At 34.5% G+C, this 22,669-nt stretch overlaps 1 protein-coding gene across 2 annotated transcripts in view; it reads left to right on the top strand.

Moving 5' to 3' along the window:
* The window catches only part of Dlg5 (MAGUK family member discs large 5), a 47,368-nt gene that overhangs the window by 6,825 nt on the left and 17,874 nt on the right, over positions 1 to 22,669 (top strand). For both annotated transcript variants that reach the window (XM_074182100.1, XM_074182108.1), the window contains 8 exons: positions 102 to 461; positions 2,989 to 3,110; positions 3,321 to 3,665; positions 5,683 to 6,044; positions 8,907 to 9,315; positions 11,576 to 12,013; positions 14,696 to 15,015; positions 18,164 to 18,469. In XM_074182100.1, coding sequence (XP_074038201.1) covers positions 102 to 461; positions 2,989 to 3,110; positions 3,321 to 3,665; positions 5,683 to 6,044; positions 8,907 to 9,315; positions 11,576 to 12,013; positions 14,696 to 15,015; positions 18,164 to 18,469 — 2,662 coding nt within the window. The remainder of the gene's footprint in view (positions 1 to 101; positions 462 to 2,988; positions 3,111 to 3,320; positions 3,666 to 5,682; positions 6,045 to 8,906; positions 9,316 to 11,575; positions 12,014 to 14,695; positions 15,016 to 18,163; positions 18,470 to 22,669) is intronic.

The raw sequence follows: 22,669 nt of genomic DNA, 5'->3' as shown, positions 1-22,669 counted from the left end.
TCATTCGCTACCAGATTTTTGGCCATATATTCAAAATGTATTCAGTTAAAGCAAATCTACTGCAATCGCTACCGCTGATTGCTTCAATTTTGAATTTTCAGGCACACCGTTCACAAAGAAATGGAGAAACTTAGCGACGACCTATCTGAAGCGACGAAAAAGAACAAAATCCTCGACGTCAACAACCAAGAACTGCAGGAGGAAAAACGGAATCTCACTTATCAACTAGAATCTCTGAGACGAGAAATTGCCAGCGCTCTCCACGAGCGCGATAAAGCTTTAAAAGAATGTAACGATCTTCGAGAAAAATTCGGAGATCTGGGCGCCACTTCGGAAGATGGTCGCTTGATCATGGGCGATCAAACTAAGAAGTCACGTGGAAGACTGATCGACAGCCTGGGGGCCATCGGGGACGGGCAGAGCTGCAAGGAACATTTGCGTGAGGATGCTCGGTCATTTAGGTGAGAGTTTTTTGGATTTCTGTAAAATTTTATTTGAATTAACATCAACGAGGGTAATTGAAATAAAATTCATTCTTCAGTTGCTGAGCTGACAGTTACATTTCTGATATGTGTTATATTGATATTCGAGTTTAATCAGAAAAAAAGATCTGGTGATGACCTCTTCAAAGCTTTCAACAGTGTATTTCTTGAAATCCATAAAAGGTATAGCACTGAACATCGTAAAATCATACTCTAAAGTTAAAAAATATGGTTTATAATGAATATTACTGGAGTTTGGGAAAAAACTCCAGTAATATTCATTACTTACTACACCAAAGGTTCCAAACAGTGCTTCATAAGTAATGGTTTATAATGATTTAAAATCATCAGCAAAGGAGATCCCTCATAGAGTTCCAAAAGGATCAGTATTGGGTCCCCTTCTTTTCATATTATATATCAGTTATTCGCTGGGTTTTGTGGGTCTGGCGGGTAATTTTCTTTATGCAGGTGATACATTTATAATTAAAAGTAAACTGGAACTATTGGCAGAGGAGACACTGTTGAATAGTGAGGAAATAAATGTTTCGAATATAGAGAAAACGCAATATATAAAATTCACGAAACATAATACGAAAAATAACATGACGTCACTCTAAATCCAATATGGCGGACGGTCCAAAATGGCGGAATAGTTTTGATTGAAAGAATATATTTTTAGGAAAGAGAGTTTTTGGCCTTCTACCTCTCCATCTTGATGCAAAAAATGTAGGTTTATTCCAAAGAAAGGAAAGAATCAATTTCAAAAAATTTATTCTATACAAAGATGTGTAGATCATGCAAAGAATCAACTTTCAGACAAAAACTGGAAGAAAAATTCCCTCCGAAACAGCTATTTTCATATAAACATTAAATTACACGAAAGAAAAATACTTTCGAAACAAATACTTTTATATGAAAGCTGAATTATATGAAAAACACTCTTCTCTATTCCGTTTGTGTTTCAAAAATTCATAATGGAATCAAATCAGATATCACTGTTATCCTTACTGCTAGACATCCGATGTTTCGACGTAAGACACTTGCCTTATCGGCTCTTCAGTAGCAAATACGTATTTGAGAACTATTTCATTTGGAGAACTGCGTTTATGTGGGATGAACTCCCTGAGAACGTTTTTCCAAATGAATTCAATCTCCAGCGATTCAAATCCAACCTGAATCGCTACTTTCGCACAGGCACCACTCTTAGAGCGCCTTGAGAATTTTCCTGTAGTCTGTGTTGTGTCCTCGAAAAAAAAAAACTAGAATGACATCTGTTCAATCCCCCATTTAAACACTTTTGGAAATAGGCGAATCCAAACAGACTTATTGTTTCTATTCAAATTGTTAGCAGGTCACTATTACGGTCCAGGACTTCTAAAACATGATTAATTTTAGAGTGAGGAAAAGGGAAATTAGTAATGGTAATACTGTCTTCATTGTACAGACACATTCCAGAAATTATAGACTCAATAGTCCAATTTCACGAAACTTAAAGGAGGCTAATGAGTCAGGACTAAATTTTTTCACAAACTCTATTGAGGCATTCAAAAGATCCGTAATTAATTATATTTTTATTGTGACAATTTAAAGAATTGACTGTTTTGAACAAATTTATTTCCAACAATATTTCACTATCATAAACTAATTTATTTACAACACTCAGCAACTAACGCTTAATTTATTTCCACTATTTGAATTCCTTGTTCAACCGCTCGATTCACTTTCTGAACTCAACTGCCCTCTTGGGACGAGAAGCCGACCTTATATATCGGTAACGATCGTTCTAGAATTCTCTAGTCGTTTCGGTACTCAATTAGAGTTTAACCGGCGGCTGCCGACTGCATTTCTTTTGCGGTGATGTTTAAAAAAAAATCTGTTTTTCCGTTAATCAGCTGTCGTCCCCATACGAACGACAACTCTCAAAAGTTGAGAAACTTGTGCGAGCTAACGACTAACAAGGTCTTACCTTTTAACGTGTGATTCGTAACACGGTTGCAGAATTATCCCAACTTCAACCAGATAAATTCTCTCAAGAAAAATATCTGGTCATGTGTTTATTCGCTGGCCGACATATCGGTCAGATTCCTAACATTATCATTTAGTTCTTCAACATTTTGATCTAGGTGTGAGTTTTCTGTTTTTTAATAATTTATGATAATTTATATGTCTAAATTGAAAGAGGTATATTTTTAGAAGAGATTAATTTTTGGCAAAGAAAGGTTTTGGCATTCTACTTCTCCATCATTATACAAAAAATGGAAATTTAAGTTTTTCTTCTTTTCATTGCTTGTAAATGAAAACTTGTACTTAGAAATTACTTTTACCATCAGTTTATTTTCATTCAGTCATTTAGTTACAGTGAACTGTTGTTAAAAGTAGTTTATTATAAATGAAACATTTCTTTATGTAAGTCTTCTTTATATCAAGTCTTCTTCCTTCTAATTTTATCCCAATAAATAAACTATAACCTTTCACAAATGATTTTCAATCATTTTCTTCTGATCAGTCAAAGGCAACGCCTGGACAATTTAGACCAGGCCAACCAGGAACTCGAATCTCTGAGAAAAAGTCTGGACAAAGCTCAAACTGAACTAGCAGAAGCAGTTCAGGAAGCAGAAGTATCAAAAGGTAAGTTAATATAATTCAGTAGGTTATTTATTAATAGTAGCTACTTTTTTATCTCACTTTAATTTCAGTCAATACTACAATACTACTAAAAATGATGAAAATTTTGTTTCTATTAAATTCAGAGTTAATCATCAGTGAAGAATATTATAACCCTAAAAAATTATAATAATGATGAACAAACATTTTTCAGTCGCACTTGTTTATTTTTAGGTCGTCGTGATTGGGCCTTCAGTGAGCGAGATAAAATCGTACTTGAACGTGAAAGCATAAGAACCCTCTGCGATAACATGAGGAAGGAACGCGACAGGGCTGTTTCCGAACTAGCCGAATCTCTACGTGAATCTGACGCCGTGAAAAAGCAACGCAACGAATTGGTGAAGGAGACCAAAGCTTTGAGGGAGGCTCTCGAAACGCACATCGAATGCGAAAATAGACCGCTGTCGAGCTACGACCACATACAAGATTATCCCAGAGGAAACACCGAGATTGTAGAGCTGGAACTCACCTCTGCTGATGAGGAGGGACTGGAGTTTGCCGGGGGGAGAGATTTTTCAGGTGAAGTTTTGAACCCTGCAGATTGCTCGTTTCAGTAGCCTTTTTCAAATAAAATGTAGTCTTCGCGAGTTACACACAGACTAGATTATTCATGAAACATGAAACAAATACAAAATAGCATCCTTAAAATTATTTATTGTTTGCATATAATTGAAGAAAAGTATCTACTCAATGTGAAAAAATTAATTGACATTTTTTTTTTATTTTCTCTCCAATAATTTATTTGTTTTGTACTGTAACTTTGTGTATTGACCTGTCAAAAGCATTTGATAGTGTCAGCCATGAAATTTTATGCAACAAACTTGATAAATATGGAATCAAAGGTACATTTTTGGACTTAATCAAATCCTATTTGAGAAACAGAACCCAACATTTGATTGAAAATGACATCTCGGAGATAATTAAATCAGAATCAATTGTGATTTAAAAAAAAGTGTGCCACAGGGATCCATCCTAGGCCTATTACTATATATACCGTACACAAATGAAATACCAAATGTAGTTATTGAAGATATTGTATTATATGCTGATGATATGTCATTGTGAAAGAAAAGAACTTACAGTTGGTCATGACAAAGACAACAAATGTGCTAGATGTATTAAACAATTTCCTCACAGCAAATGACCTACTACCTAATATTGACCAAACTTGAATAATTCATTTCGCATATAGATCTTTGCTAGAATTGAATACCTTTGAATATAATAATCAAAATATAGATAAATAGATAGATAGATATTTTATTCATGTCATTACACAGAAGTGCATATACATATGTCACATATAATAGATTCAAAAAGTAAAAATGTATAAATGTAAAATATCACAGTGAACAATTAAAAGTAACCCAATTTGTCAAATATAAACATATGCAATCAGGTCAAATTTCTGGCACTGTTGATAGATAGGAGACTGGACTGGAAAAATCACATAGGCTATTTATCAAAAAATATTGCAAAATATTGCTACACGTCGATCGATAGCCAGTTGAGCAAAATTGTAATTTTGTTCAATAAACTACAATTATTATTATTATTGCTATGCATTGAGAAAACTGTCGGAACATGTCTCAAACGAAACTGACCTCTCTGCATACCATGCTTATATTCAATCTAGGATAAAACTTGGAATTATATTCGGGGGAAACTCTGATATCTCTAGGATACTCGTACTAAAAAAAATGTGTCAGGTTCTATAAGATGAAAAAAAAACGATAGCTGCAGAAATTTTTCACTTCATTTGAGAGGTTGTGATGCAGTTTGATCTTCCTCTTGAAAATGATCACTTGGTGATCGAAACACATGTTAAAATAACGGTTTGATGTTGGGAAAAAACTTCAGTAACGTTTAAAGTTCACTTCTTTACATTTGTTTACTACCAATCTTCAAGCATAGCCCACTGACTAATAAGAAAGTTTTTCTTCCTTTTTCAGAGGAATTGGGCCAATTACAGATATGCAGTTGGTTAGTACTTCGTCCACTAGATGGAGTGACATTTTGTTGTTTTGCTCCAACTTGGGAAGAGGAATGAAATACTCTGAAAGAATTCCGATTTTCAATTATGGAATATCATTGACTTTAGGTCTATTGATGGTCACTATCTTGCTGGCTAATGAGCCCGAAACCGGTCTGCAAGTGTACCCGTTCCAAAATTGAAGATCGACTCTTTCAGTTGTATTGCCAATTGCATATGCAGGAAATTTTCTGTGAAGATTCCTGCACTGACGCCTATAGGATATAATCCAACGCTCTTCGTAGTATTAGCTAGGGGAGTAGTTGTTTTCTGATAGGCGTCAGTCCATTCAACCTACTATGTAGCTATAGCAAGGTTAGCTTAGTTTTTCAACTTAGTTAACTTAGTTAACTTTTTTCTCATTTTATAAATGATGATGAAATATGATGACAATGTGTTTCTATTCACTTGACCAAACTCTGCTCCATTGGTAGGAGTAAGTTCATGAACGCATCCTTGTAGTTCATAGTTGGGTGCCTGTGTTTTATATCGAAACATCTCTAGGTAACGGTTTCGTGTACGTAGCCTCCGTAGCTACTGGATCGACAGCTGAAGGAAAACTCTTCCAAAACGACCGAATCTTGAGGGTGAACGATGTCGACTGCAGCCAGGCCTCCCTGAGAATGGTCACGGAGGCCATTCGTTCGAGCATGCCCCTCGCTAGGGTGTTGGTGAGGAGAAGTAGATCTGTCAGAACCGAAGGCAAGGGGGTCGAAGATCAGGTCACCAAGTGGATACATACCGCTCGCCTAGTCCCGGGATGCCACGGTCTATCTCTGAAAATGGGGGTGTACATCAATAGAATCAGCGAAGGTAGTTTGGCAGCGAGGGATAAGAGTTTGACGGTCGGAGATAGGGTGCTCAGGGTGAGTGATGATTTTGTTGTAATATGTCAATTTTTCAAAACTTTTGCTTGTGAGAGTTCTGATTTGAATGAAATATCAGTAAACGATAAATTATATATTTATTTATTATTTTGTTATGCATAAACAGGTAATCCACTATAGAAAGAATAATTCAGCCCAGTTTATTGTCCCAATAAATAATAAATTCCTATAATTAGGTACTATAACTGATTACGTTTAATAAGTATAATAAGAAACAAATCTTGAAGCTATTCAGTGATCAATATAAAATATATAATTAATAGGGCTCCTTCAAAAAAATCAATATCATTTTGATTTATGAGCCCCAATGTCCCGTTAATAGCTGAGTGCTGACCACAATTGCTTTAGTTCAGTGAAAAAAATATCATAATTTATGAGTGAATTTTATTAGTTCGGACTTTGTCTGATATGATTCTACTATGATTCAAAATCTATGAAAGAACAAATAAATAAAAATTAGAAGAAATATCTAAAATATTAATAATATTAAACAATTAATCTTGAAATTAAAATTCAATAAAACGAATAAAATATTCAAGATACAAAATAAAAATGACCACAGAGTCAAAAAAGGGAACTGAAAAAATTAGCAAAAAATTAAAAACAATGAATTTAAAAAGATTTCAAACCAACATGAAAAATGAGAATTGAAACTTTTATGTTTTTACTGCTTTTATTTGTAACTAACCTTACTGCAGTTTCGTCCTACAAGGAATCTTGAAACTTATACATTAAACTAAAAATGATAAATCACATTGGCCCTTATATAACACCACTGTAGGTATTAACAGAGGTACCTAACTTGATTGAGTACCTGTATTTTGGTTACCTGTGTCAATGTGGATACGCCATTTCAAAAACCGGTGAGTACGGATCGATTTAATCATTTAACATGTTGCACCCACAATGTTCATTCTTATGAATTTCCAAGGATTCCAAATAATTGAGTTTGCAACCCTTTCTAGTTAAATGTATAAATTTGAAAATATCCTTATAGGATGAAACTGCAGTAACGTTAGTTAAAAATAAAATTATTAAAAAACATTCTCATTTTTCATGATGATTTCCTACCATGTAGTAACGGCTACATCCTTGAATTTATTTTAAACCAAGTTACTTCACAATCGTCTTTGAGTTATGACTGGACTATTCCTCAGAAATATGACTATTTCTAGGTTATTCAACTGCTTTCACTCTTTTCGCTTCACCGGTTTAGAGGGAGATGACTGTTCGACGGGAGTTGACCGTTATCCGCCTGGTTACAGGTTTCCATATGTTGCGTATCTCTACGATAGTTTGGTTTAATGCGTCGTTGGATAACATAAGCAGCTTCTTTGAACTTTCTCTTAAACCAATGTTCCTCCATGTGGATGATCTCAGCATGGAACCACTTGATGTTATGTTGATGAGTCCAAACATGCTCTGCTATTCCTGATTTGCTGGTTTCTCCCCGCTGTGTGTTGTTCTTGTGCTCGGCAATGCGTATTTTCAGTGGTCTCTTAGTTTCACCGATATCTATCTATCTATAGGATTTGCCGCACTCACACGCACACTCTTGATTATTTTATTTGTTTTATTGTATTTTCATTTAACATTTCATTGTTTGATATGATTGATATTTTAGATAATCATTTTAATTTTATTTGTTCTTTTATAGATTTCAAATCATAGTATCAATCAATCAATCAAACTGTATTTTATTGTCCAAGAATAATTATTCTTATTGACAAAGTGAGTAGATAACAATGAAGTGGATATCCACTGTGTCCAATACATATGAGAGACAAAAAATATGAAAATATAAAATGTAATGATGAATAATTATATATATATATATATATATATATATATATATATATATATATATATATATATATATATATATATATATATATATATATGTATAAATAAAATGTCCATATAAATAAACACAACCATGACAAATAGAATGATGACATTCACTCACAACATATATTTGAAACTAATTACAAAACAATATCTAGACATGAAGTTGATACCTATATCTTTATGCAAATATAAATGATTAAAAATGGTCATTGTTATATTCCTGCAGGTCATAATACGCTTTTGAAATGAGAAATACTTTTATCTCCTTCCTGTATTTTTTTTTATTTCCGATTGCTTTAAAATGTTCAGGCAAATGATTGTACATTTTTTTGCTTTCGTATATTATTGAATTTTTAATTTAAGTCGACTTAGGTATTGGCAGGGAGATATGGCAGTTATTTCTGGTGTGCCTGGGATTTAATGGGTTATCATTCGATAAATGTCGGTTGTGAATCAAGCATACAGTCTCCATAATGAAAAGGCATGTAAGCGTAAGAATTTGATGCTTGCTGAATAGTGGTCTACAGTGACCCCTTGCTTTGGCCTTGTACAAATAACGGATTGCTCTCTTTTGTAGAATGTACACAGAATTCCATAAGGTTTTCCTACAAAAACCCCAAAAGGGTAGTCCGTATCTAATATGGGATTCTATGAGTGAAAAATATGTGTTTCTGCCAATAGCTGTACCAAGCTCGAACTAATAAAATTCACCATGAAACACCAATTTGAAACGTGGTTTCTGAGGTTTCTAATCGGAATATTTTGGTAAGAGTTCATTTTTGTTGAGTAATTCAATATTTTTCTTGAAATTAATCAATCAAGATAGGTTAACATAGTAAGCCATTCAAATCAATGTAATGTGAAATTCTGAAAGTATAATCAAAATGTGTTAGAATTATACTGAAGGACTTTGGTCGATGGTCGTGTTGTATTTACCAACAAATCACTTTTATTATTATTGTTTCAATTTATATATTCAACATTGAAATTCAGATCAACGACAAATCAATGGACGATGTCGAAAGCGCCCACGAAGCCATGCAAGCGCTGAACATTGATTCCGGCGACGTCATCAACATAACCACCCTGAAGATGAGCTATCCAGAATGTCCGAACGTATTCACACCTGTCAGGCGTCACAAAAAACAGACGCGCTGCTCTCAAACAGAAGACTGGCTCATAGCGGATTACAAGTATGGTAACCAAGAGAAGAACAATGGCGGCGCTTGGTTGAAGGAGAAGCTAGATATGATGAGAGGTCCTTGGAGACATTCCAAGGACGATAAAAAAAAGTACAGGAACAGTTCTCCGAATCCAATAGATTATGGCCACGAACAAGCTATTGCTGAGCTGGATCTGGTTTTGGAGAGTTATCATCATGGAACAGTGAAAAGATCTGGGGGTAAGCAAATTTCCTGCGTCTCAGAATGAAATCTATATAATACTAGCTAACCTGGTACACGTTGTTTTACCACATATATTATTTCTCAGAACAATAACACTTACAAATAATATTAATCCCTTAATGCTGAAATATGTACAATATTTTTCGTTAGTCCATGTTTAACTAACACAAACAAACTGGATGGTTTGCCCACTCGAGAGCCTGCCACGTATAATGGGGAATGTTCCTCAATTTGTGTTATTATAGCAAATGCAAGTTTGAACAAAATAAAATTGAGTTTAATTCATGAGTTTTTCAAATTCACTTCGAAAAGTATTCAAACTGATGTTTCAAATGTTGGGTTTAAATTTTTAAAGGAATTTGTTTTCCAAGTTGAAATAATTTATGCGTACCTAGATATTCTACTTTAAAAAAGGAAAATTATCTTTATAAATCAACAATTAAGGCAAAATATAAATTATAGTTCAATACCACCTCCACAAGCCACATAAACAACAGTTGTTTTGTTATTTATTTATATATAGGAAGATAGGTTAGGTGCACAAATCGTCAAATGTCTGGGAACTCGGAACATAAGTAAACAGAACAGCACGCCTCTGAAATATCTCATCTTTGTTTGTTTCATACAGGTAACAGATTCATTGTCCTTTATTAGCTATGATCAATGTTGCCAAATGGTGAAATAGAAACGAATCCCTTTAAATGTTGAATGCATTATTTCATTCCTTCTTTTTTAAGTATTTAAATAATTTTTTAAAGAAAAAGGTTGAAATGATAGGTTTGAAATGCGTTGTTTTAGAGCTCTTTTATGAAAACTACTTGATTTTCTTCAGGAGGAACATTCCCCATTGCACACGTTTAAAATCAATTGGCACATCTGTAGGTATATCAGGGATTTGTGGTATTAATATATTTTCACTTCCGAACTTTATATTGAAATGCTGGCTTCGACACCTTTTTCAAATTACAAAGCGATCCAACCTTCAGTTGTAAATTATGCGTTGGCATGTCTGGCAAATCCAATGAGTTCAAAAACTTTGTTGGGTAATCCACAGCTTCGGTGGCATCGCAAACTGTATCTACGCAAGATGGATAAACAATAATAGTCGCCGTGTAGGGAGTGAGAGAAGGCTTATTGTGCGGGGGAGACAGGAGACGCTTTGTTGTCATCCCTACTCCTTGCTGTTTACTGAGTGCGAAGTGACACCGGTAGACGCCTGGCAGGAATAACAATGATTAAATTACTAAAATGGCTATTAAGAAATAGAGGTTGGTGATAGAAGGGTAAAAATTGAGGGCTATATGTATTTTTCAATGCCACATCATAAAAACATGAGAACAAAAAAGTTTGGTGTGTGGGTTTAGGTGTTAGGTATATGAAAAATAAACTAAACCTTATTCTCAGAACTACTGAATATACATATAAAATTACATTAAAATCGGGCCTAGGAGTGTGGCAACACTGTGACACGAAAATTTTATATATTAAATGAATGCTGTGTTTTAATTCAAGCACCAATTACTTACAAAGGTTCACGAACAGTTGATTACTAGTCATCATAAACATTGAGTTCTATAGAGTTCAATCCAAGCACGGCAGGTGAATATTTCTATTCCTTGTAGGGTACCTCGGGGGTCTTATCTAGGAACTTTATTGTTTTGAATATTTATCGATGACATTTCAAATTAGTTATACTTTACATATGTACTAAAGTGTACTCTTGAATTTTGGCAAGGGTTAATTGGATCTAATAAATAATATCAAATGAACACAGCAAAATTGAGTATTCCAAAATGTCTTTCCGTTTACTTTTTTAGATAACATAAGAAAATTGACCTAACTCATTGTAAAGAAATATCGAGATAATTACCCAGTAACTATATTTCCTTCTTTTTGGGTACAGGTTTTCTACTGTACTGGGTTCAATTTCATCACTGGCTGCCTGAAACAAAGGTTGCGCAGTAAGCGCTTCTCGCCATAGGCTTAGCCTCAATTGACCCATTCCTACTTAGAGGTTCACACCAGCCATGCGCAATCATAACATGACCATTAACACAACCTCCTCATTTTATGTATTCCAAATTTGTTTATGTTTCTTGAAATATAAATTGTATGCTCTAAATTTTTTTTCGCATATTTGTATTCAAAGGTGGACAAGTCCCATAAATAGATTAATAAACATACCCGTGATTATGTTCGTTTCCATATTAAAATGTAATAGTACTATGTACCTTCAGTAACAAATAACATTATTAGGCGCCAAAAGACATCAATCTCAAACAAAAGAAGAGAAAAACAACGGAGGCACTTGGCCCAAAGCCCGAGCCGCTCCAATCTTGACCTCTAGCGGAGGAACAGTTGTAACCAGAACTAAGGAGCGTCTACCACTATCCCTGTTGGCCCCAAAAAATAACCAACTGCAAGATAACTACAACTACAGGAATTCCACGCCCATACCACTTTCGCTGGTGTCTTCGGCAGTGCCTGTCAATTATGCGAGACACTCTGTTTACAAGAGTGTCGACGCTTCACATAACTTTGGCCTTGAGACGGATTCCTTCGAGAGGTTGAGATCCGGGAATGCCACGAACAGGCAGAGCGTCAACATGAACTCTGACAATAGTCTAGACTTTCCTGTTCACAGATTCGTGGATAAAGATGTGATATCTTACCTCAAAAAGAACAACATATCTGGTGAGTATTGATTATTTTTATGAGTGGAATTTTTTATTTTTATATTCTGCAAAAGTTGTTTGTAATAGTAATAAAGCTTTATTTGGTTATTCAATACGCCTCACCAGCGTGGTCACCATATTATCGAACTCACAAACATCGATCGAATAGGAAGAGTGTCAAAGTCAGAAATGCTTTATTGTCATAAAAGTTTTGGTTTTGTTGACAAAGCATGCTCAAGAACTAAAACAATCTGTAACATTAACATAAAAGTAAAGAATTTAAAACAAAATATTAATATGGCTCAAGTACACTTCAAAAAGTCTATGGTAAAAGTCTGTGATAAAAAATTTTATAAGTTGTAATTATAAGTTGCAAAGTCATCCGGAAGAAATTCCCCAGTACTATATTAAGCTTTATCTAGCAGAAGTTTTTTTACTCTTTTTCGAAACTGTTTGTAGCATGTTAACTTTCTTATTGAAAGGGGAAGATGATTGAAATATTTTTTGCTATTATAAAGAATCGAATGTGAGACGAGAGGCATAACTTTGAGATAAATTCGCGATGTTATATTTGTACTTTTTGTACATTAAGCAGAATTAGGCATACAGGAATCTTGGATTCTAGCTCTGGTAATGAATTTCACTGCTCTTTTTGGTATTGTGGTAACTTGACTCATTAAATTTTGACAGCTGCTCCCCCAGAAACAAACTCCGTACCCCAAGTGGAATTCGAAAAGTGCAAAGTATGCTTTTCTAGCAGAGTGATAGTCCAAAGAGTTAGAGATAAACCTTATCACATAATTTTTTGCATAGTATACTAATATGCGTTCAAAATTTTAATTTGTTGTCTTTGTTGAGGCCTAAAAATTTGTTCTCTAATTTATGATCAATCTTCAAGAATTATATGGTCCAAATTACATTTAAAGGACATTATATTAGTCTTTGATATATTGAGTGCATAGAAAATTTCTGAGGTGTATAGTATTTTAAATGAATCTTTGATATGGTGAATATGATTGATTATAAGCAAGTTATGCAAAATTTGAATATTACTAGCTTGGAAAATAGTAGAAAAAGAACTGACTTGATTACTGTCCATACTATCTGGGGAGATAAATTGTCCTTCATTGTTCCATTCAATTCATTTTGAAGTTGCAAATAGACTTTCTCAAAACTCTGAATTATTCTAAGTTTCCTACCAGCACAAATTATGGTTATCATAGAACTTTGTCAGGTTTTGTTAGATTAGGTAATGAATATTGCAATAGAGGTTTAGAATTTACTGGTCAAACATCAAATTCATTCAAAACCAGTGTAAAAAGATTATTAGTATAAGTGTCTGTCTATTACTGCAGTACTGTCAAATTGTTCATTTTTAGTTTATATTTAGTATAAATATGTATCTGTATTATATTTCATATGTAAAAAGGGGAAAATCCGTGTATAATAAAATAAAATAAAATATCGGTTGATAATTCATCATTGATTACATTTATTTCAAAAGCTTTGGTTTTGCTCGAAAGGATAATTGAAAATGTGTATTGCTTTCTAGTGTTCTAATTAAAGGATGTTGGAAATAGTTCCATTTAATTTTCAGATCAACATAAACATTGGTCATCGAGAAATATTTAAACTGGGTCCTGTGAGATGCATTCCAGTTGAAACTATAGCTACCCTGAATAAATCATTTGATTCTGAGACTGTAAAAACTACCACTTAAAATACCTCAAGTGTAATTTTCATCCAACCCCTCCAATAAGCTTCATGTCAAAAATTGGTGGAATGACACCTCATTTGAGAGATTTTTCATTTCTACGTGCAACCCTATTACATTTTTGCCATGATATCATTAAATAGCATTAGAAAAAATTAAATACTCTTAATTTTTATTCAATTCCAAACTGGTAACACTTTTTTCTTTATGTAATTCACAACTGCACATAAAGTTGGTAATTTCAGATGTATTTTTTCATTATTACATTATTTCATTACACAATAATAATCACCGACTTTTTTTGACACAAAATTTATTTGCTGATGAAATAGTGAACGAAGACATCTATAATAATGATGAACATATATTCAAATTGTCATCCTAATATGCAAAATTGAAAGAAAAGTAAATATTATTGTGAATATAACAAGTGACTGCTAGAGAGGAAGAAAGGATGAGCACATGATGAAAAGTGGTTGAGAAAAAACAATACTGTTTATCCCATATTGGTGCTATTACATATAAGGCCAGTTGTATCAAACTTCCACAACAACAGAATTTCGTAATGACATTTCAAGTCTAAATCTTGGCTCAAGAACATACCAAAAAGTGCAGAACTGCTTTGAGGATTGGAAAAAACGCTGACACAAATGTATTATATCTGAGAAGGGCTACTTTGAAGGAGAAAAAAATAGGAATTGATGAATGAATGAATAAATTTTGAGAAAATTGAAAATTCACCTCATTTTTGAACAGACAGTGTGTTGTTGAAAAATACTTTTCATGTTCTAATGAAATATATAAGAAAATTTTGATTTTTGCCAACATTTATCTGTTACCATTTTATTTTATTTTTATTATACACTCGCAATGTGATGGCACTGAAAGTTTCTTTTTATTTTTCATGATAGTTTGAACACAACTATAGTTATAAAATTATAAACACCGATGCGATAATGTATACAAAAACTCTTAATGAAATTCCAGTCATCCCGAAATATGGATCAGGTTCAGAAAGAGACAGCATAGTAGGGGGCCACCATGATGTAAATTCTTCTTCACACAGCAGGGGACACAGTCAATTATTCGTGTCTCCTCGAGCTCACTACCCCTTTCAGCCTCACCAACACCCCCACATCAATCAGTCGAGGGAGAGTTTCAGTTTTGAGCCCTTCCACCACATTTACAGCCCATCTGTAGATGCTCAGGCAGCACGGAGACAGCCCGATTTACTGGAGTCTGGGGGGACATTTCCGAGAAAAAACCAGAGATTTCGTGTACCATCAAACCCTAGTGTGACAAGCAAAGTAAGTTTTGGGAAGAAATTGCAGTTATATGTGAACAATTCAACATATTTTTTGGTAAAACGTTTGTTTTTGTTTTTTCACCATAATTATACAAAAAATATGGTAAAATTGCGAAGAACATATAAAAATAATTAACTTCAAAAACAAAAGGAAAAAAACAAAATGTATTAACCAACAGATAAATATATTTACAGGACAATATACACACATCGGAAAAATCTAGGGATATTTTTATAACGTACTAAATATCATAAAAATAAATGCATGAGGTCGTTTAATTTCGATTAAATTGGTACACTCGACCACCCTGTAGATTTCTATGGGTTGAACAAAGCCTGCAAAAACGGTAACTAATCTTTTATCCAGTTTTTTACAAACTGTAGGTTTTCGGCTAAAATGAATAATCTGAAAGTGTCGAGTTTGTACATTCTATGCAGTTCTTGCTCAGCAATTAAACTGGAAATATTGTGCTTTAACATGGAACGCCATCACTTACCATTGGCTGAGATGAATAGAGCTGTAGGGCTTCTTCAAGGTGGCATGCGACAAAATGATGTAGCTCTTCGTTTGGGGGTCTCCCAAAGTGTTATCAGTCGATTGTGGCGGCGTTTCCGTGAAACTGGCAGTCCAGCCGAACAACATCCAGGGCGAGGACGCGCTACAACTGCAGTTCAAGACCGATTTTTGGTCTTAACCGCAAGAAGACAACCGACAATCACAGCACCTGAGTTGGTTAACGTGTTGCAGCAGACGCACCAGGTAACCATTGGTCGTGATACTGTCAGAAATCGACTGCATGAAGCAGATCTCCACAACAGAAGGCCACTTAGATGTCCACCTTTGTCAAGAGGCAATCGCGGTAGAAGATTAGAGTGGTGCCAAGAACATCAAAACTGGGATGCAAATGATTGGGCCACAGTTTTGTTTACAGACGAATCCAGATTTGGATTTCATCCAGATTCTCGTCGAGTAAGACTGTGGAGACGACCTGGAAATAATGAACGTTTGAGACACGTCCAGGAAGTCCACACATACAGAGGTGGTACAGTAATGCTATGGGACGGAATCATGATCGGCGGCAGAACCGATCTCGTTTTTCCAAATCGCTCCCTCACAGCTCGACAGTACCTCGACACCATTCTTCTACCTATCGTCCGTCCGTTTGCTGGTGCTGTTGGTGAAAACTTCCACCTAATGCTTGATAATGCTCGTCCACATGTCGTGCGTCTAGTGACTGACTGGCTCACCAACGAAGGAGTTGATGTATTGCCATGGCCAGCACAATCACCGGACCTGAATCCCATCGAGCATGTGTGGGACATGCTTCAACGAAGAATTACTCCGAATATGGGGAACATTCACACAACGTTTCAATTGAGAGAGCTTTTAATCGCTGAATGGGCAAATGTACCTCAACAAGACATTGACAATCTCATTTTGTCGATGCACGATAGATGTAGGGCCGTAATAAACCAGCGTGGAGGCCATACTTTGTACTGATTCGAATTTTTTTTTGTATTATGATTTTTTTTCGGGGTGCCAAAGAAGAGCCATATTTTTTTTTTAGTTTTGCTTATATGCGCACTCAGTATTTTTGACCATTTAATAAATTTTGTTATAAGTTACATTCGTTTAATAATCACCCGTCAACTTTTTTTTTCCTAAAGCGATCTAAAAAAAAATTATTGCCATTTTTAAAAATATCCCTAGACTTTTCCGATGTGTGTATATTACAATAGGTATATGATTCCCCCATCTTAATATACAAAATTCAAATTCGAATTAACAAAATGCTACGTACTCTGCTCAACTAGAGTTGAGATTTTTCAGACTGGGTCGAAATGGATATGGCATTGATTTCAGTTCAAATACATTGAAATTATTGGAGCAACATTTCCAATATTTGTTCTCAATAACGAAATGTAAAATGTGATTTGTCTTTGTGTTGTTATTTGAGGTACATTGAAATTAAAAGGATTTGGAAAAGCTGAATACACTTATTTGAATTAATGAATCGAAGAGGTTTTGTATTAAAGTGTATAATATATTAAAATTCTTGCAAAGCGCTTTCGACTTTTGTCATCATCAGTGCTCACTTGTCAGGCAACAGGAAGTATCATGATAAGTGAATTGTACATTGTAATATTTAAATTATATAAAACAAAATAGGCTTATAGCCAAAAAATACATTTTTTGGATTCAGGCCATGTGGTTCAGTCAAAGTATTTTATGAAGAAGCTTCTTCATAAAATACTTTGACTGAACCACATGGCCTGAATCCAAAAAATGTATTTTTTGGCTATAAGCCTATTTTGTTTTATATAATTTAAATATTACAATGTACAATTCACTTATCATGATACTTCCTGTTGCCTGACAAGTGAGCACTGATGATGACAAAAGTCGAAAGCGCTTTGCAAGAATTTTAATATATTATACACTTTAATACAAAACCTCTTCGATTCATTAATTACATTGAAATTAATTTGATCCACCACCGAAGGTACTTACATCAACTGTTCCATTAAGAATTTTGTGCAACATAATTATGTTCAATGTTAACCTACCCATCTCTAAAGAAGGTAGTCCGAAACTTTGTAATAAAACTACGAACCTCAAAATCGTCTCTGTACTTTCTTCAAAGCTTTAATGTGGACACCGTAGAAAGGATAAAAAATCAAAGTGGCACATTCCAATGTGGATCAAAACAAATGAAAAATATATTAGTACTAAACCACGAGTATTAGTGAATGATTCAGAGTTATGTGAAAAAATAAACAAAATTCTATGCTTTTTCTTATGAAACTTCAGACCTACGAGCAGAACCTTGTTGAATACCCAACGAGAGGTAGGTGAGCGTGTATTAGAGGGAGACAAACGGCAATATGAGTGAGAAGATGATGACGTTAGCGAGTGGTAGAGAAAAAAACAAACACAGCGGCATACCAAAAAGACATCACTACAGAAATTACAGAATTGTAATTTCTGTATAATGTATAATGTGATACAATATAATTTGCAAAATATTTTCTTTTTCCTTACTCTTATTGGATAATCATTATTTTGTTGGAAGCTAATTGAATTAAAACAGTTATAACCATAGATAAACCCAAGGATGAAATCATTTTTTGATTTGACTCTCTAACAGGTCAGCACCGGCAGCATAGAACGGGGGAGTTCGGAACGAGGCAGCCCTATGCCAATCATCCACGTGGAAGTCCTTAGCAGTCCCGGCGACCATTCGGGCAACTCTGCGGCCAGCCCAAAAGACTATTGCCCTTGGGGCCACAAGCCGGTGCCTGGCGAGCTTCGACGCGTCCACATTGACAAATCCAACGAACCGCTCGGCATCCAAATCAACTGTCCCGATACAGGCGGCATTTTTGTTTCGACGGTCAATGAGAACAGCCTCGCCAGCCGCGTGGGTCTTCAAATCGGCGATCAGTTGCTCGAGGTAAGTATTTTGTGGTTTCACAAGTATTCGACTGTATTAACCACAGAATACTTCATAGGAAAAGCATAACTGGTTCTACCTTAGTGACAGGTTTTAATAACAATAATAATAATATACTTTATTGTCATTAAGAATAAATCTTGTGGACAAAGCTTGTGAAAAATAAATACAAATGTAAATATAGAAATATAGAATGTGAATATAAAACACCTAACAAAAAAGTAAAGTTAGAACATACACTATAGTTCAACGTCAAAATTATGTGTGAACATAATTGTATACAACTTGTTTAAAAATATTATCAACACTTATATAATAGACGTATAAACATATATACAAACAAAAAAAAGTGTAATAATAGGAATAGCTGATAGAGCAATATATCTCAGCAGCCCAACCCGAAGAGATGAATGTTTGAACAAAGTTAGAAATATCCTACAAAAAAACAACTACCCCCTCCAATTAATCAATGCCACAATTAAAAAAAGAGTTCAGAAATTCTACAACAAAACACAACACAATCCCCCAAACACAAACAAACAATACATCTCACTTTCTTATATTGAAGGATTATCCGACAACATAAAAAACATTATTACATGTCAACTTCAAAGCATATAACACTCTAAAACAATATTACAGCCCTCTCAAAAGTAGAGATCCGCAATTTAAAAAATCCAATCTGATATATAGCATTCCATGCAATGACTGCAACAAACAATATATAGGTATGACATCACAACTTCTGGGGAACAGAATAAATGAACACAAATATATGAAAAAATCAAGTACCGTGTTAAACAAACATATCATACAAGACTACCACAACCCCAATTTTGCAGAAACCAAAATTTTAGCCTATGAACCAAACCTAAACAAAAGAATTGTAAAAGAAATGATTTACATTAAAATAAACCAAAACACAATGAACGACAGACGGGACATAAACAATTTGAGCCAAATTTACCAAACAATCTTATAATCACCCACATATACACATTAACACCCATCTTCCCCAAACAAACCCCAATACACAGTAGAAAGACAATTAAATACAAATGCGCGCACAAATCAAATCCCAACACAAGAACACGTCATTTCCGTCCTCATTTCCTTCTATCACCAAAACGACACACACAAAAGATCCCTCCACCAGCCATTTTTAAGCCAACGGCGCTCAGTCCGATTCTCAAAAAATAAACATTAAAAACATAGGAAAACATGACCAGAACCTTTACTAGCAATCACTATCAAATAAGAAGAACAACAGCACTTCAACATTATTTACATTTTGAAAAGTTATCAATAATTTTAAGCAAGGTACGTACAAAACAAAAAATTGTAAACATTCAACAAATGAATCAATTTAAAATAAAAACAATAGTAATACAAAAATTGTATTCTATTTCAGGAAACCAGTCAAATATCCAATGTGTTATAAAACATTTTTTCAAATAAACAATCGAAAAAGCCTCTAGCCAGGGGCGAAACGTCTTGACACCTAATTGAAAAAACTTTTCCATTTTCCAAGAGAATCCAAAACCCAAGTACAACGAAACAATCATACTTATATATAATATTACATAAATAAACATGCCCATTGCACCAGACAATCAAACATTTATATCCAAATAAGAATGTAAACAAAAACCCTATATAACCTAAATTCAAAAATGCACATTTTGTCACGTAAATTTATCATCTTGACCCCACTGTAATAAATTGAATTCCTGACCAAATTTGTTAAAGTAATTGACAATTTCAACACGCTAGAACGGGTGCTATAAAAATGGCATGAAGCATCAAATAGGGAGATATTTTTGTAAATGAAGCAAACCGATTCCAAAATGAACAAAGCAATCATTGTTGAAATCTTTTGCTCAACGAATTTGTGTCTGTACGAATCACGAGGTTTAATCTTACACATATACCTGATAGCCCGTTTCTGCTGGACTAATACAGACAGAAGTGCTGATGAATTGCATTTGAGCGTCATTTTTCTGCAACCGTATTGGCGAATTTTATTTAGCAAGATCTTATGATCAACGCAATCAAACGCCTTAGAAAGATCACAAAAGACCGCAGCTACTACATTACCAGAATTAAACTTTGAATAAATATCATAAAGAAATGAAAAGATGGCATCGTGCATATTTTTATTGCTTTGAAAACCAAAGTGGCTTTCACTTAAGATATTGTGGTGCTGTAAGAAAACCGTCAGACACATTTTCACAAGTTTTTTGATAACTTTGGCTATAGTTGGAATGAGAGTTATCAGACGAAGATTTGCAGGATCATCTGTTAAAGTAGGTGACAGAACATCTGCTAGTTCAAGTAACAGTTAATTGTGAGATTTTCACTAAACAGTTCACAAAACCGCAACACGTGTTTCTCTATACGATAGCTTCGTCAAACGTGCTAATACTAAGTAAATTCTACCTAATTGGTGCTTTGTATAATATATCCATTTGAATAATATAACCTATCTAATTAATGACTAACAATTTCATCAGAGTTTAGGTATAAACTGATTGAAAATGTAAGAAATTACTTTCTCAGTGACTAATAATTTTACCAAATAAATAATGTTTCAATTTTCAAACTGGCATATACAGGGTGTAACTGAATAAGTGTAAAACATTTAAGGAGGTGATTCCTCATCGAAAAAAAGATAGGATCTTTCATAGAAAGAAACTTCATTGGAGCATCCCTTGTAGGGGGGTACCCCCTTATAGGGGGTACATAAAATTTGTATAACAATTTTTTTTACAAGCACTGAAAAAGTTACAATATTGAAATCAACCTGACGTTTTGTACTACCAAAAAGACACTTAACCAGTAATTTATTTGGTTTACCCCATGGTTGTAAGGGGTGGAAAACACAACCCCTAAAATTTATTTCCAATGTAACTTTTTGTCTTATTATTTGTTTACCATTTAAAAATTTATTTCCGATAGCCTGTTTCATTCTAAACAAAAAATGTCTCTTGGGTTTTTTGCCCAAAATAAACCAGTTCGCAGCAAAAAATTATTTTACGAACAACTACAGAGATACATCATCATAAATGCGAACTGGATTTATTGTTATTTTGTAGTTAGTACCAATTAAAGGGTAATAAAGAAAACTAATTTATTAATAACAAAACACACAACATGTAGAAATCATAGTAAATGTTCAATATGTCTACCTTCAGACATTACGCATACGTCTAGACGTCGGCGCATTGAGCCACGTATTCGCTCAAATATTCCTGGAGTCTCTCTGATTACCCTTCACGCATCGATGATGCGTTTTCTTAAGTCCTCTACATCGCAAACAGGAGTACGATAAACCAAATGCTGTAAATGGCCCCAAATAGAGAAATCGAGAGGATTGAGATCCGGGAATCGAACGGGCCAGTTCTGTGGTCCTCCTCGACCTATCCACTGATTTGCATATGTTTCAGTTAAATGCTGACGTGCTACTTGGCTAAAATGGGCGGGAGCCCCATCATGAATAAAAAACATATCCCTTCTGACGCCCAAAGGAACTTCCTCCAGCAGTACTGGATACACTTCTCTTAAAAATTGAACGTATGCCTCACCATTTAATCGAGGAGGTAGAAAATGAGGCCCAACTAAATCATGCCCAATAACTCCGAGCCACACGTTAAGAGAAAACTGTTCTTGATGGTTAGTTTCGACAATAGCGTGAGGGTTTTCATCAGCACATTTGTGTGTAATTATGAAAATTAATAATCTTGTCCCGAGAAAAACTATATTCGTCTGTGAATTCTATCGTCTTCAGAAAGTCACAATTTCTTTTGATCATTTCCAGCATCCAATTGCAAAATTCAAGACGGTTCGGAAAGTCTCGCGGTAACAGTGCCTGTACTCGTTGCAGATGGTAAGGGTATAAGAGTTGTTCCTTTAAAATTCGAAATACCGTCATATGATCAACATTTAGCTGGAAAGCAATCTTTCTAGTACTGGTAGTAGGTTGTTCTTCAATCAAATTAAGTACTGCTTCCTAAAGCTGTGGTGTTCGTACTTTTCGATGGCGACCACAATTCTGCGTTCTTTTGTCAAATGTACCATATTCTCGTAATCGTTGATGAAGTCGAGCAAATATTCTATGTGAAGGATGCTGCCGTTGAGGATACATTTCAGCATATCTTCTAGAAGCTTCTAACCCATTCCCCTGTGACAGACCGTAAACGT

The sequence above is a fragment of the Leptinotarsa decemlineata genome, unplaced genomic scaffold, assembly GCF_025532065.1.
Source record: "Leptinotarsa decemlineata unplaced genomic scaffold, Ldec_3_MD MMD2_P_RNA_scaffold_2, whole genome shotgun sequence".
NCBI lineage: Eukaryota > Metazoa > Arthropoda > Insecta > Coleoptera > Chrysomelidae > Leptinotarsa > Leptinotarsa decemlineata.
The sequence above is the reverse complement of the archived record's forward strand: the minus strand, read 5'-3'. Positions and strand labels throughout refer to the sequence as shown.